At 36.0% G+C, this 17,572-nt stretch overlaps 1 protein-coding gene across 5 annotated transcripts in view; it reads right to left on the bottom strand.

The window, feature by feature from the left end:
- The window catches only part of PDK1 (pyruvate dehydrogenase kinase 1), a 31,926-nt gene extending 14,699 nt beyond the window's left edge, over positions 1–17,227 (bottom strand). The window contains exons 1-9 of one of the 5 annotated variants that reach the window (XM_039855931.1): positions 16,941–17,227; positions 14,989–15,130; positions 12,466–12,537; positions 10,207–10,391; positions 9,821–9,916; positions 8,766–8,843; positions 7,479–7,580; positions 7,230–7,306; positions 5,374–5,472 (exon numbers count right to left, since the gene is read on the bottom strand). In XM_039855931.1, the coding sequence (XP_039711865.1) occupies positions 5,374–5,472; positions 7,230–7,306; positions 7,479–7,580; positions 8,766–8,843; positions 9,821–9,916; positions 10,207–10,391; positions 12,466–12,537; positions 14,989–15,130; positions 16,941–17,136 (1,047 nt within the window). In that variant the 5' untranslated portion in view covers positions 17,137–17,227. The remainder of the gene's footprint in view (positions 1–5,373; positions 5,473–7,229; positions 7,307–7,478; positions 7,581–8,765; positions 8,844–9,820; positions 9,917–10,206; positions 10,392–12,465; positions 12,538–14,988; positions 15,131–16,940) is intronic. The other 4 variants (XM_039855929.1, XM_039855928.1, XM_039855926.1 and 1 more) reach the window with 4 other exon arrangements.
- Between the last annotated feature and the right edge of the window lie 345 nt (positions 17,228–17,572).

Raw genomic sequence — 17,572 nt, 5'->3', positions numbered from 1 at the left:
GGTAACACTGCAGATAGCAGAGATATACTAATTTTTGAGAAACAGCAGTCATTAATATCCTCAGTGATAAAAGAAGATAAAACAAAAAATAAGATAAAACTAGAGCAGAATACCATAAAAAAAAAGGATAAGAAAAAAAAAGGAGTTCTTGGAAGTCTGTAAGATAGAGAACCTAAAAATTCAATAGAAGGTCTAGTAATTTAAAGTCAAGGAAATCTCATAGAGTAGAATAAAAAGTTAGAGATGACAGGAGAAAAAAGATACAAAAAAATAGAGGATCAATTCATGAAGCCCAACATCCTCCAAATATGACTACCAGAAAGAGAAACAGTAGGGAAGAAAGTATCAAGGAAACAGTAGAAATTCTAAATTCTAATGGGCCTAGCCCAATGAGTAAGAAAAGGCCCATGCAAAGTTATACCATTATGAAATTTCAGAACAGAGCTGAAGACATTAAAAGCTTCAGTTAAAGCAAAGAAAACAACAAAACTTCACAATTAAAACTGGTCACATACAAAGGAAAGGGAATTGGAATAAGCATAAGTCTTCTCACAAGAAATAGCTGGAATGATGTCAGCAAAAATAGTTACGAAAGTTCCAAAAAAGTCTCTCCTCCATCAAAGCACCAAAAAAGAGCAAAAACTGTCAGAATCAACTTTGTTCAGCTCTGGAAATTAACTGAAGTCTTGCAGCAATCTTGGGAGCACGTAGTCAAGAAAAACAACAGTGAGATTTGTGATGTTTTAACTTGGTTTATTCCCATCTCCATCAATATATAATATGCAATCAGAGTGAAATCTGCAGCCCGGTACCACTGGACAGGCAGGCTGTTTTTTTCTGACTTGATTCTGAGCTCCCAATGCAAAACGTCTTGCAGCATCTACTCCCCATCATCAGAAACATTTGTCAAAAATGGAGGTATAATCTGAGGGCTGCCTGAGGCAGTATACAACAGCTAAGGCAAACAATAGGCTAACCAAAAACCTTAATAGGAAAAGCCTGGGAAATGAGATGTTGTCTATAGGGGGTTAGAAAAACTCAGGGATATCCTGAGAATCCAGAAAATCATGTTCATGCCCAGTGCTATGCTCATGTTTAAGAAAAACCTGAGAGGGTCCTAAGTTTTCACCTCTGACTCACCTTGAGGCTCTGTATAAGCAGGGCCTAAAGGTTAAATAGAATTAACATTTTCACAGGGCTCAAAGACTAACAATCAAGAATTCCATATCCAGTAAAATTTTTCAAAAACAAAGGACAAATGAAGACATTCTCAAAAGCAAAAATTGAAAGAGTTCATCATTGGTAGATCTGTCCTATTAAGAAATATTAAAGGGGATCCTTCAGCCTGAAATGAAAGAACACTAGACAATATATCAAATCCACATGAAGAAAGAAAGAGCATCAGAAAATGTAACTACATAAGTAAATATAAAGGATAGTATAAGTGTATTTTTTATTTGTAATATTTTTCTATCTTGTTTGAAAGACAAAACTGCATAGATCAATAATTATAATAAATCTGTGTAGATGAACGTACAATATATAAAGATGTATGTTTTATGATGATAACAGCACAAAAGATGGGAAGTGGAAGAAAAAGGACCTATATAGGAACAAAGTCTGTATATACTATTGAAATTAAGTTGGTTTAATCTGAACTAGATTTTTATAAATCAAGATATTAATTGTAATCCAAGGACAACAATTAAGAAAACAGACAACTCAACAGGAATAGCTGGATACTTCAATTCCCCACTTTCAATAATGGATATGACAACTGGACAGACAAACAAGGAAATAGAAGATTTGAGCAACACTATAAACCAATGAAGCCTAACATCTATCTATAGAACACTCCATGCAAGAATAGCAGCACACTCATCTTATCAAACAAACATGGAACATTCTCCAGAATAGACCACATGTTAGGCCATCATACATGACTCAATAAATGTAAGAAACAGAAAATTTGAATAGACTCATAACAAATAAACCAATTGAACTAGCAATCAAAAATCTCACAATGACAAGCTAGGGCCCAGATAGCTTCAATGGTAGATTCTAGCAAATATTTAAAGAAGAATCAATACCAATCCTTCACAAACTTCTAAAATATAGAAAAGGGTAACAGTTCCCAGAGCATTCTAAAAGGACAGCATTACCCTGATGCTAAAACCAATAAATACTCTTTCTGAATATCAATGCAAAAATCCTCAATAAACTAAAAAAAAGGTAAAAAAAAAAGGTTGGATCAACACACAAAAATCAATCACTAAAATATACCAAGTGAAGTCCAGGATAAAGAACAAAAACTACATGATCACCTTGATTTATATAGAAAAAGAATCTGACAAAATCCAAATCCTTTCATGATAAAAATACTCAACAAACTAGGAGTAAAAGGGAACTTTCTCAACCGAATAAATGGTATCTATGAAAAATCAGCTAATGTACTTGCTTCAGCAACACACATACTATGAAAAATCAACTAACGTTATACTTAATGATAAAAACTAACTGCTTCCCCAAGATCAGGAAAAAGACAAGGATGTCTCCTGTCTCCATTGCCATTCAGCATTGTACTGGAGGTTCCAGCTATACGAATTAAGCAAGGGCAAATAACCCAGAATGGAAAGAAAGAAGTAAAATTATCTCTATTTGCAGATGACATGATCTTATACATAGAAAATCCTAAGAAATCCACAAAAATTATTAGAACTAATAAAGGAGTTTGGCAAGGTTGCAGGATACAAAATCAGTACACAAAAAATCAGTTATATGCCTATACACTAGCAATGAACTGCATAGATCAATAATTATACATCCAAAAATGAAATTAAAAGAACAATTCCATTTATAATAGCCCCCAAAATAAAATATTTAGGAAAAAATTTAACAAAAGAAGTACAAGACATATACTGAAAATCACAAAACATTGTTGAAAGAAATTAAAGATATAAGTGGAAAGAGCCTGTGTTCATCAATTAGAAGACTTAATTGATATACACATTGCATGCAATCCCTACCAAAACTATTTTTTTTTTTTGCAAAAAAAAACCTCCTGTTTTTTGCAAAAATTGACATACTGATACTAAACTCCTTATAAAAATGCATGGAACCCAAAATAAGACAACACAATCTTCAAGTAGAAGAAAAAAGTTAGAAGACTCACACTTGTCAAGTTCAAAACTTACAACAAAACTCTAGTAATCAAGACAGACATAAATAAGACATATAGAATAGAATGGAATAGAATTAAGAATTCAGAAATAAACCCATACATTTATGAGCAATTGATTTTTGACAAGGTTGACAAGAAAATTCAATGGAGAATAGTTTTTTCACAAATGGTACTAGGACAACTGGATATCTACATGAGAAAAAAAGACCTATCTCAAACTTTTTATAAAAATGAACTCAAAATGGATCAAAGACCTAAATGTAAAAACTAAAACTAAAATTCTTAGAAGGAAACAGGTGCAAATTTTCATGACTTTGGATTAAGCATGTGACACTGGAATCAGATGTGACACTGAAAGGGCAAGCAGTAAAAGAAAAAAATAGAATAATTAAAATCCCTCAAAATTAAAAACTTTTGTGTTTCAAAAGACACTATCAAGCCACAGAATAGAATATCTGCAAATCATATAACTCATCAAAGACTAGTATTTATAACAGAAAATAGAACTCTCGCAACTCAACAATAGACAAATACCATTTAAAAACAGAGCAAAGGATCTTAATTGATATTATTTCTTTAGCTACGCAAATGGCCAATTAGCACATGAAAAGATGCTCCATGTCATCCATCATCAGGGAAATGCAAGTCAACCACAATGAGATATGACTCATACCCACTAGAACAGCTATAAAAACTTATAATAACAAGTGTTGGCAAAGGATGCGGAAAAACTGGAACCATCATACATTGCTGGTGGGAATGTGAAATGGTACAGTCACTTTGGAAAAGTTTGGCAGTTCCTCAAAAGTTAAACATAGTTACCAATAAGCAATTCAACAACTAGGTACATAATAAGAGAATTGAAAACCTATGTTCACAGAAAGATTTCTGCATGAATGGCAGCATTATTCATAATAAATGAAAAATGAAAACAACCCAATGTCCATCAATTTGATGAATGGATAAACGAAATGTGTTATACCCACACAAGAGAGTATTTTTCATCCATAAAAAAGATGAAGTATGGATACGTGCTATAACATTATACTAAATGGAAGAAGTTAGTCACAAAGGACCACATACTGTATGACTGCATTTTTCTGAAATGTGCTGAATAGAGAAATACATACACAGAAAGTAGATTACTGATTACCAAGGACTGGGGAGAAGGGAAAATGGGGAGTGACTACTAATGGGTACTGGGGTTTTTCTTGGGAGTGACAAAAATGTTCTGAAATTAGACAGTGGTATGGTCACACAACCTTGTGAATGGACTAAAAAAAAACAAACAAACACTGAATTATACACTTAGATAAAAAAGGAACAGTAGATGACTTTAAAATTCTGCAAGATAATTATTTTCAATCTAGAATTCCATGTGTGAACTTAAACACTGAGAAATGGCAATTGAAGCTGGGTCGGGGAGAGAAGGTAATTAGAGAAGGTAATTAGCTCTGAGAGAGCTAATTCCTCAGCTACCGTAACAGAAAGCTAATATTTGCCATTTAAAATTTTTGAATTTCAGAAATAGCAATATCAAAATACTACTTAAAAATATAGCGATAAATCCAAGAAGAAATAACTGAAGGACTGAGTAGTAACCCACAAACGGCCAGGAACTGACATATTAGCGTTTTATGCCCTCTGCACTTATTACTTTAAAACAAAATTTTAAATGATTATTTAAAAAAGAGAAACATCACCTACTCTAAGAAACTGGGCTATCTGGACAATGTAGTGAAAAATGCCTGGCACTGCGGTCATTTATCCGCCTTGTAACCATGACCTAATCACTGTCTTAGTTTCCTTACCTGTGCTCCTAACTAAAGAGTTATGAGAATCAAAATAATTAAAAGATTGAAAAGCACTGTTTAAAAATGAAAAATTATGTACTATCTACATAACACTGCAAATATCTAAATATTTTAGATTTTATTTATCAAAGTAGATATCAAAGTGGCTATTCATGATCACTGCTAAAATGTCTGTGTCCAGGTTTTATTTTAACTCGAATCACCTGAAATAGGGACCAGACTAGAAACAGACTCAGGATAATTCCATCATCTGCCCGATAAATGAAACAATGTGTTTATTAGCTATTAGGGATTAGATTTCTTTCTCCTAAGATTATGTCTTCTAGAAATTATGTGCATTCTTGCACATCAATTTAAAAAAACCCAAAGAACATTTACCTTCACAGTCAAATCCTCATTACCCAGTGTGATATGGACTTGAATAGGTGGGTAAACACCTTTGTCAGCATGGTATTCCATGGTTGCTCTCATTGCATTCTGAAATACATTAGGGATACATTAAAAATACAACTTAAAAAAAAAGAGAAACTAATTTTAAACTATGTATGCACTACTAATTTAAAAAATTTTAATTTGATGGAAATATGCCAAAGAATCATAATTCTTATAACCATATTTAAAGAATTACTTTAAAAAAAAAATTAAGTCGGTTTTGGGGTTTTGGAGGACTTGTAAGATATTTTGATTTAAAGATTCCAACCAAATTTTGCATATTTTGCAAAACCAGATGTCTCAACATTTTTAACTAGTTTATAATAAAGCAGAAAATTCTATCCAAATACCTTTATAATTTAGTAGGTAACAGGCAAGCTTATTTTTGAAAATTTCATCTGTTTTTAAGACCCATTTTAACTGTCATAAATTGCTTTTAGAAAAAATATTTTTTTCATATATTATTAACAGCAGTGGTCTAATTATGTAGAAATGAATCCAATTTACCACTAGTCTGAAACTAAGGATATTACACTGTAAAACAGTTGTGATCAATTTCTAAAAGACAAAGGATACGTGCCAACACATCAAAAGCACTAAATGATAACATGCCATGTGGCTTTGGAGTTGAAATTGATAAGACTGGATGAAGTTAAAAAGGCAAAAGACAGGACCGAATTTGGCAATAACGGTGGCCCTGGCACAGCAATCAGAATCGAGTATCCCTGAGGAGGAAATTCTACCCTCTCTACCAAAGGCCATTTAAGACTAGGTTCCAGATGGAAGCCATTATTAGCAACATTATGTAAAATCTCTTATGTAATATGGTAATGTTTCTTTTATTGAGTATCATGGAAAATAAGAACTTTATGTGACTGAAATATCAAGGAAAAAATTAGTTTTAATTATTTACATGCCAATTGCTAAACCACTTTAGATTTTTGGAAGGTATTAGATATGTTCTTGCTATCTTAGAACAAAAGAGTATTCTTGAACTCTTGCTGTTCTAAGACATTCAGTCAGTTTTTCTCTGTTTCAGTGTGTTTTTCTTTTTTGTGATCAGGCTGAAAGCCACCTCTTCCCTCTTCTAGTTTGCTGCCGGGTAAAGACATGTTAACTAAAGTAAGAGAGACTACGGGCTTGATTTAGAGTATCATACCACTCCTCATCACTCACTTTCCTGTCTACCAGCAAGTGTGTTGGGAAAAAAAGTATTCTCAACATTACCAGCATAATTTAGTTTTCAAAAATTGTTGTGAAGAGTAAATGTAACATGAGAAGCCCTGTAAGTCAATATAAATGACTTTCTAAAAAAAAGCATACATCAGTGGGAGTGTGGTCCATTAAGGGTAGAAAGTTGAGAATCATTCTTCTAAATATTTTGTTTCATAAAAACATAAACATAACTTTATTAAGCACCTATAATGTGCTACCATTGTACTGGACATTAAGTATATTATTCCCAATTGTCATAATAACCTGGATAATATTATCTTTATTTTACAGACGAGGAAACTGAGGCTCAGAAAGGTTGAATGACTTGCCCAAGGTCACACATTTTAAGTGGCAGAACTGGAATTCAAACGAGGTCTTTCTGACTCCCAAGTCTGAACTTACAAACACACTGAGGTTCCGATCAGTGCTGACAAAAGGCTGATCTCCTGCAATGTGACATGATACTCAACATGAAATGACATCTTTTAATGAAACTGAGGAAACGACAATAGAGTATGTAACTTCCAGAACAGACTCCTAACCTCAGGAAAGGACTGATAAAGGTTATGTAATACTATTTTACAAACCTTGAAAAGTTCAAACACCATGTGATAGAGATGGGATGGTACATAAACCACTTGTATTGGCTGTCCTGGTGATTTTGCTACAGAGCAGAAGAGAAAAATATAAAAGTACAGAGAGATGTGCTTAAAGCATTTCAAAGAATATACTGTGTAGCGATGAAAAGAAAACATTTACTATGGAGGATAGTATCATTTGGGAGAGAACTGCCACACCAGTTCTTCACTGTATTAGTGTTTGAACCCCATGCTCACCTAGATTAATAACTGATGGTGACAATATGAGTCCCGTAGTCATTCTTGCAATCCTGCATAATAATCTAACCAACCCATCTTCACATTCTTCTCTATGATGGTCTTTTTAAAGGACATGAACCTTAAGGTCAGAATTTTACTTTCAAAAAAAAAAAGTGTTACAGTCTATAAATTCCAAGGGTCAACTCATATACATTTTTTTTTTTAACCATTCTTTAAATGTTTCACCCAGGTAGAACGTCTTCTGTTTTAGAAAAACATGATACTTAAGCTAGTATCAATTTATCAAGGAATGCTAATTTTACACTCAAACATTTAATAGGAGCCCCGGTAGGGCTTGGGGGCAGATAGTATGTAAAACAGAGCCTTTGGCAGAGCAAAGGAGTTAAGACTCACCATACCCTAGGATTCCAATGCAGCCAATAAATTGGACTCTCCTCTGAATAAACCGTTCCTTGGGAACATGGATGGGATATCTGGGAACTGCCCAGAGTAGTTCAGGTTCTCAAGCTATCGCTTATACACTGTGATTCTTATTTAATGACTGGTGCCATTATGAACCAAAAGAGTTAATATAGCTTTTAAAAAAACACCAAGCAAATCTATTTTCAACTGGGTAACTTCTTCCATTGTTCTCTCACTATAAGGTCCAGAATATGACTGAGTTAAAGCCTGTTTAATATTATTCTTATTAAAGGGTCATGTTAACTTAGGAAATGTTTTTTCCCTCCACCAAACTACCCTGGCTCATCAATCTTCCAAGGTATCTAAACCTTTTTTGTCCAAAAGGCACTAAACAAGGGTGAAAAAAACCATAAGAGATAAATGGATTCTTAAATAAATGAGCATCTTCTCTCCTTTACGCCTCCAATCTTTTTACTTCCTTAACAATAAAAAGTGATTTACAACTCAGGAATTAAAAATCTTAAAGGATAAACCTTATATTACTGAAGTGTATATAAAAGTCAAATGTAATTTTCTTGGCATCATTTTTTTCTATAACTAACTAGAAAACCAAAGATAAGCAAGGAATCAACATTGTCAATTAAAAATAAGAGAAATGGGGAAGAAATAGCTAAAATGTCTTTCAGAAAGAATCCAACTAACTATACACACCACCCTCCCCCCACACACATACTTTTTAACATTATTGCTCTCCCTCAGCTTTCATATCTCATGAAGTAGTTGATGAAAAATCCTCTTATATTAAAACAAGTCTAAATTCTATAATTCTTTCTCAAGTAATCATAACACTGATCATTGAGGAAAAGATAACATCAGGCTTACCATTTAGTTCTTCGAGTTCTAGTTCGGGAGAGTTAATATAATACAAATCACATAGACGCCTAGCATTTTCATAGCCATCTAGTATGAATCAAAACAAAAAAGCATTAAGTTTACATGCATTAAGATGACAGCAGTATTGACAAATGAGATTTTAAAACTTTCTATAGAAGAAAATACACTTTAACAATCTTAGTTTAGGGAAGGTCTTTTTAAGTATGGCATGACAAAGCCTAATAGCAACAAAGAAAAAAATAACAGCTATGATTACCAAAAATTAAAAACATCTGTATAGAAAAAGACACCATAAAGAAAGTTAAAAAGAAAAAGAAAGAAAAAACAGCAGGCTAAGGAAACTATTTACAATATATACAACAAACATTTAGAGTTGGTGAAGGGTTATTGTTTGATTATTTGATGTTTTTTGGGGGGTAGCAAAATTTTAAATGTATATTAAATGCTTTAATTCTAGGAACCTTGACTTCTAAAAAACTAGCAAAAGTCAGTAGCCATCTAAAGATGTTCACTGCAGTACTGTTGATAAAAGAAAAAATTAAAACAATCTAAACATGCATCGACAGGAGGATGAATTAATACATTCTTATATATCCATAGAGCCATTCAAAAACATGGAGTATAAGCAAAGGTACTGAAAACATACAATGTCTGTAAACTTGTGTTAAAATAAACATAGAGTACCCCATTTTCAAAAACAACGTTAAGACCAATAATTGTATATGTGTATGAGAATGGTAGAAACAGAAAAGTGTGAAAAGATGCAAACAAAACTATTATGAATTATGGCTCCTGGTATAAGGAATTAGAAAGGGGCGGGACTTGAAATTTTTGAAGAGAAAAGTGTAGTATCACTGTACTTTGCCTAATAAAGCGTGGTATCAACAAAATATTCACCCTATACATAAGGAATAATTAACATGATAAAGCTATTTGCAAACCCATACATTTGCTCCTAACCTTTTATCTCATGATAGTTATTTTAATAGCAAGAACACGATGATTTCTGCATCCTTTCTGAAAGGAAAAACGTAAGTTTTTACCTTGAATAACTTCAACTACATTGCAATTTGGGTTTATACTTCCAATGTGTTTTCGATGAGATGGGCTTCCTTTGTTTTTCCCACCAAACAATAAAGCTATCAAGAAATAAAATATTTAAAAACAAACAAAATTAGCTAAAACATCCAATGCCTTTTCCAGATTTGAATACTGTTTCTCTATATGGTACCAAACATATTAACAAATGTTTTCCTTAAATGTAAACATAGTATTTAACATTCAGTATAAATACTTCCTTTGTATGGCAGACTACTTTTCTTAATATGCAAAAAAAGTAAAATTAATGTTCTCCTTAAAGGGAAGTTTTTTAAATAAAATATACCAACACGTTTTATTTAGCTTCTTCTCTTGACTTCCGGACACTTACAGTGCTGATTGAGTAACATTCTAATTGAAATGCGACTCATGAAGAAACGATCCAAAAAGTACTGAACATTCTGGCTGGTAACAGGATCCACCCCGAAGCTCTCCTTGTATTCAATCACACCCTGAGCCATCGTTGGAATTACATCATTGTGTCGGTTCCTGATCCGTATCACAGTATCTGTAAAGCTAAAGAAACCTGTCTCTCAAAACAGCCAAATATTTTGACAAGTAAATTTAACACTAAAATCTAAGTTTAATCAACTATACTAGGCAAGAAATCTCTAATTCAGCAAAAGGAGCATCAACGCATGTTTTCCTACACTTACGTAAATATATTTCGGATCATAAAATATATCACCTCTGTGAAGCTGTAAGGACCTCCAAAATAAAGCTTTTTAAATTTAATTATTTTCTTGGAAGTCTTAAAAGGCTGCAACAAAACGAAATCCTAAGAATGTAACGAGTTTCTTTATCCATTATCAGCTAAGATCTGAGCACTTGCTATGAGTTTGGTAGTCTAGGGACACTCAATATAAGAGAAGACAGAGCACTTGCTTGCAGGGAACACAGGCTCCGCTCCGTAAGGAATGAAGATGAATGAGCCAATAAAGCCTGTCTGTTTTGGAATTATTGCCTAGGGTTCGAAGACAGCAAGAACCACTCAGAACAGGAAAGTGGGAAAGAATTCTAATTCTGTTCATCCTAAAAGTTTTAAAATGGGAAAGGAAAAGTCAACTGTTGTGTTAAAAGAAAAATTTTCAAATCCTCCAGCCTTCCTATGTCTGTCATCTAGAAGATATTCTTGCATGAGTAATTTAAAGAACTAAATAAATGAGAAAATAAGTCAATTATGAAGCGAGGAAATCCAACATGTAACATACCTATCAGAATTCACACTTTCTCAAATGAGGCTTTTCCATTCAAAGACATCATCTTGAGTATTATTGACTTATTCCAATGATGCTCTCATTGCTAAAAACATTTTTGGAATTCCTAGTTTGTGATTAGCTTCAAAATCAAACTGTTAATCCAAAGTACAAACAACAAAACTCCTCAAAAACAACAAACAACTCATCATATCTAGTTACCCCTTTATTAGTTTATTTCACTTTTCTCTCTTTTTTAAAACTCCAAAAAGCATTATTCTGCTTGACAGCTCTGAATTACTAACCATTTCTAGGAGGTTCTATAGCATAATGTCTACTTTTAAGTAAGACTGCTTGAATCCTGGTCCTACCATTTGCTAGTTATGTCCTTAAATTACTTAACTTCTTTGTGCACAGATAGCATTATCACAATAGAGCTGTTTTAAAAATTAAATAACATCATTAGTATACAGTGTGCTCCATACCTAGGCACAGAGTAAATTCGTGATGTTATTTTTCTGGCTAAAATCGTGTTTAAAAAATGAAGTGTTGCCATCACCTTTAAAGACAGTCGAAATGTATAAAAGACTGAGGACAACAAAAGAGGTAGTCTTCAACTTTTGAGCAACATCCATTGGAATAAGCAGGTAACTGCCTGAGGGTACTACTTGAGTCTATCAGTTCTGATATGCTGGTTATTAAATTGATCGTATTACTTACATTATCTTACAGACCACAGCTTATAAACTAGAGACCCATAGACATGCTTTTATAGACCTTCAGTATTTAAAAAAAATTTTAATTAGTTGTCAATCATTCGAACTTGGAAGATTTTACATGTTTTTATAGACCTTCAGTATTTAAAAAAATTTTTTAATCAGTTGTCAATCATTCAAAATTGGGAGATTTTACATTTAAAATCTGGAGTTGAGCTTTTCTTTAAATACACACCCAAATAATCATTTGATCTGGGCGCATTTCTGCATGGCAATGATTGGCTGGAGCTAAGGGTGGCTGTCCTTTAGATGCATGCACTCTCCAAATGAACAGTCCTTACCAGTCCCCTTTCATCACAGTGGCACTGAGGCCACATCTAGATTTCCACTGATATCACATTAGACCTATGTCCTTCTTACATTGGAGTTCAGAGGAACATGAAGTGTTTCTTATTCCCAGCCCAATTTATTGATTTATGCTACCTGCCTTGCCTGTAAGGGCTGATATAGATAAATATACTACCATATGTTCTAGAGTAGTGGGAAACTTATAATAACTTAATTAATTTCCCTAAAGTGACTCAATAGCAGGTTTAAGTTCAATACATTTCTATTTTTTAAATGATGTTTAAAGGGCACAAAATTGTGTTCAGAATAGGGTCAAACTAGTATACTTACTCATAAATAGTTTTAGCGTCATCAGCACTTTTGTCCTTAAAATCAAGAAGCTCCTGAAGACTCTGGATATACCTAAAATGCAAATCAACAGGGTAAATTTGTTTGTTTGTTTGTTTTACATTTTGACAGCTCAATATCGGGGAAAAAGCTGAAAAGGTACTTCTAACTCTTCTTAATTTTTAATTTAGAATAGTGCTATAAATTATGGTTGAAGTAGGATTCTTATACCCATTCACATTTGAGCACAGTGCCTGACACAAAGTAGTAGAAAGTGCACATTTTCTCCTAAAAGCATAGGTTAAATTTGACTGAAGAATTTTAAGATTTCCTACCGCCCTTATTTTTTTAAAACTTCTATACTCTAAAATAGTTTTTAAATTCCTTAAATTTACCACTGTACATTTCAGTATAAAAACTGATTGTCATAAGAACTGAGTCTGTCAACAGTAACTATGTGACCATGGGCAAGTGACTTAACTTGTCTTAGTAAAACGTGGAGCCCAGTCCACCTTGGTCTAAGATTCCAACTTAAATGACTGTGCTTTAAAACCTTAATTTTAAATGTCTATGTCCAAACCACAAAGATTCGTTGAAAGCATACAATATGCCACATAGTTCTTTTAAATAGAACTGAACGAAAACACAACAGTCATGAAAATGTAGGTTTTTAAATCTGTCTAACAATTTAAGGTAGCAAATCACCTGTTAAGGAAGGATCAAACCGAGGAAAGCCAAATGACTTTCTCAAGGTCATGCTACCAAGCACAATGGTATTATAGGGCCAGAGCTAAAAACATCTTGCTACCATTTATTGACCTTCAAGAGTGTAAGGTCTGCTTAACTGCCCTAACTCAGCAGGCATCCAGGAGCAATGAAAGTGTTTAAAAAATCTGTGAATCCATACCCTGGTTTGGAAAGCTATTCCTGATAAGCCATATGCCTCTTTGCGTTCCAAAGTCAAGTGATTCTGATATTTGCTGTTTTGCTTTAACCCTTAACTCTTTCTTCATTAGCAGGAAAAACTATGCTTTTATCCAAGAGAGATATGAATACTTATAACGTGTTAGGAATAGATCAGGTTTCAAAATGCAATATATGTCATTTTTAATGAAGTATTAAAAACGACAAGAAAAAGCCTCCAGAGAAAACTATGTTCTCCTTTATATTCCATCATAGTTCCCAAACAAATGTCTCTTACTTAAACCTCATTTACAATTGTTCTATACTTGGACTAGACAGCATCTGATTATCATACACAGTTGGCTCTTGAACAACTCGCGGGTTAGAGGCGCAGACTCCCGGCCCCTCCAACCCAGTCAAAAATTCACGTGTAACTTATGATTCCCCAAAAACTTAACTACTAACAGCTCACTGTTGATTGGAAGCCTTACCAATAACATAGACAGTTGATTAACACATATTTTGTATGTTATATGCATTTTATGCTGTATTCTTACAATAAAGGAAGTTTATTGCTAGAGAATAATATTAAGAAAAGCGTAAGGAAGAGAAAATAACCTACTGTATTTATTGAAAAAAATCCACATGTATGTGGACCCACACAGTTTAGACACTCACTGTTCAAGGGTCAACTGTATATAGCAGTCATATTTCTTTCGCTTACTTTTTAAAATTGATCAGCTTCTTGCACAAATTATAATGCCTACAAAAGGAAAGCAAGTATCTCCAGGAATCATATCTGAGAAATGTCTTGCAGCTAAATTTTTTCCATTTAAGACTGAACTCTGGCAAACTCTTCTGTTTGAAATGCATAGTGATTAAGAGAATAACTGTTAAATTAACAAGAAAGGCTGTATGTAGGTGGCCACATATGTGTACATACCCTTCATACCTATACTATCATCTTTTTGAAAGAGAGATCACAGTTTCTACATGATTCCCATAACTTCTAATTGTTTAAAAAATGGTAAAGATTTTAACTTTTGTGACATAAAGATCTACTTCAAATAAATTCAGTTTATAAAAATAAATACAGCCTTTAAAACATTTCATCATTCTGACTACAGCATGCTATAGTAGAAACAAACAAATCTAGGTCTGAATCCTAATTCCACTATGAGTGGTATTGCCTTAGGCAAAGAACTTAACCTGTAGGTACCTCAGTTTTCTCATCTGTAAAACAGAGATAATCATGTCTATTGGGCAAGGCTGTTGAAAGGACTAAAGGTAATATATATAAATCTCTCACTTCAACAAATGGTAGATATTATTATAATATAACATCTGCAGATTTTAATAACACAAATCTTAAATTTCGTGTCTGCATTTCTGTGCAGTTCTGGTTGGTTTTTGTTGTTGTTGTTGTTGTTTGTTTGTTTGTTTCCCCAAAACCAAGCAGTTATAGAATCCAGGATTCAGAGGATAAACCCAGACACCCCAAAAAGAGAGGAGGAATGTTGCTACTACCTTACGATTCCACTAAAGAGTAAAAAGGTATTTGCTTTAACCTTCAGTAAAGTCCACAACTCCATCAAAATTGCAAACACAAGAAGAGAATCTTACCAGCTTTGTACCAATTGAACTGATGGTGTCCTGAGAAGATTATCTGGAAGAAGACTTATTTCTTTCATTATATTTGCCAATCTAACAGGCAACTCCTGCCGCAGAAACATAAATGAGGTCTTTTCACAAGCATTCACAGATCCTGAAACCAGACACGGTGGAAACAGCAGTAAGTGGAAGCCATAAGGCAGAAGCCAAGAGGCAGGGAGAAACACAGGAGTTATTTGGCCAGAAACATCAGAGGGATAGTTTCACCATAATGACAGGGTAAGTAAGGAAGAGGAGGAAAGGGATGAGATAACCCAGTCTTTAGGGCCGCGAGGCATCCTGAATGACCTTCTAATTCCTGACATTGCAATCGCTTTGCAGAGAAATAAAACTACTTTACGGTAGTCTCCATTACTTTCATCCTTACTGTGATCTGTTTTAGAACTAAGGCAACCTGAGCAAATCTAAGCAAAGTGCAGAGTTTATTTAACAGTACGACCTGTAAAACCTATACAACCTGTTGCTGCTATTATCATTTAGAACATTTGTTTCCTAACTCTAGGTTTGTTTCCTAACTCTAGGTTCTTTGTCTAAGAAACAGAAATTTTAACATGTGCATAGGAACCAGTATACTAACTACTGTTAAGCAAAGAGTAAATGTAGAGAAAGGCTTTCAGGCAACAGAAAACAAAAAATACCAATGCCTGTTTAGCAACCATCTTCCCGCGTCTTCCCCAGGAGGTCCTATTTAATTGTCTGATTCCTGGAAATCAGCCTGCTCCTTCCTCCACTCCTTAGGATGCTAAGCAGAATAATTGAAGAACATTCTTTGGCAAGCAGTTCCATTTAAGTTAAACTAAAGAGTCATATTATTTCTGCAATGCATTTTAAACTCACTCATTTAATCTTGCTGTTACAACAAGACAACTTTAGTAAAAATTAGACTATCAATAGCAGGAATTACGGTAATAAAGGAAAACATTTTCTTGTGAGAGTTGAATGTCATACTTGTGAACAAGGCCGAATTCCCTCCTTAATCACACCAGTTATTTTAAAGTAAAAACAAAAACCGCGGGCTTTGAGCCAAAAAAATTTGGCACTGTAAACCACAATTTTAAGATAAAGTTGCCAACCATGCTGGTATGTCTTAAGCCCACTAGTCATCCGTTAGTGACCTAACAGCACTCACAGTGCAAAGGATTACTTCTTCCACTCAAAGTTTATGATTTTGTTATAGTCTATTAGTCTTCCCTTTCCCCCTCAGCGCCCCCATATAAGAAGTCAAACTTAAAAGCCTAACTTTGCAATTTCTCTGCAATTTGTTGCATCCTTTCTAGAGAAAACTAGTTAGCATCCATTAAAGAATGAGGAAAGTAGATAGTCGCTTCTACAGGGGTGAAATGCGGTAAAACCCAGCATATTGTACTCATGCACTTAACACGTGCTCAAGACATTTGCTGATGATGAAATGAGTGTGCTATTGGTGGAAACACTCCAGCCAGTGACAACAAAAACATTCTATGAAACATCAGGCCAGTTACAACCTGCTTCCCCTATCTCCATGCCAATTTTATGCAATTATCATACGAAAAGGGGCATTTATCATTACTCTGCACAATCTGAACAAGACTCCCGGAGGGGTGCACACACTGCCTCTCCCCGGGGCGCTGTTGTTCAGAGGGGGCCTGGCCGCCAGCGAGGATCCGCACACGTGCGCTGCAAGGCAGGCAGTCGTTTCGCTCGAGGCCCACCTGGTTCGTTTTCAACAATACACAGTAAAACAACACACATCCCGTTACTGACCCGGCCTGCCGGCTCCTGCACCTGAGCATAGGGATCTGCCTGCGAGGGAGAAAAGAAGCACCCAAGAGGCTGGGGGAGGGGGAGGGAGAACGTTGAGGAAGAGGGGTGCGCAGAGGCGAGAGGGGCGGCGCACAAAGGCCCGAGGCCCGGGCCGCACTCACCGAAGTCCAGGAACTGCTTCATGGAGAGCGGGGACGGCGAGAAGCGCGCATAGAAGTCCACTTGGCCCGGAACGCCCCGTTCAGGCGCCGGGCCGGAGCCAGAGTCCGAGGTGAGGCTTCTGCTGGCGCTGGAGCGGAAGGTGCGCGGTCCTGGGCCGGCCGAGGCGGCTCCGCGCAGCAGTCGTGCCAGCCTCATGCCGAGCCCGCCGAGGAGCCCGAGCCCCGCGCGCCAGGTGGCCGCTCCGCGCGCGGCCGGGCAGTACGTGAGGGACGTGGCGAGCCGCGGGGCGGGGATCCGTCAGCGGCTGTCACCGCTGTAGCCGCCGCCCCTGTCGCGGGAGCCCGCCCCCGGCGCCGCAGGGCGGGATCGAGGGAGGAAGGGAGGCGGGGAGCGCGGGGGCGGCCGCGGTGCCCAAGTCGGTCCCGGCGCGGAGGGGCGGAACCGGGCGAACGCCGGGCGGACGCGCGGGCAGGAAGCCGCCGGGCGCGCGAGGCGGCCAGGCCGCGGGGCCACCTCCCCAGTCCCAGGCCGGTCCCAGCCGCCGGCCGGAAAGCCCGAGGGGGCCGCGGCGTTCCGGGCCGCGAGGTCGCGCTGGCAGGGTGGCGCATCCCCCTTCCCACGCCCTTTTGGA

Source organism: Pteropus medius, unplaced genomic scaffold (assembly GCF_902729225.1).
Source record: "Pteropus medius unplaced genomic scaffold, Ma_sr-lr_union100, whole genome shotgun sequence".
Lineage (NCBI taxonomy): Eukaryota > Metazoa > Chordata > Mammalia > Chiroptera > Pteropodidae > Pteropus > Pteropus medius.
Note: the sequence above shows the minus strand (reverse complement) of the source record. Positions and strands in the feature narration are given on the sequence as shown.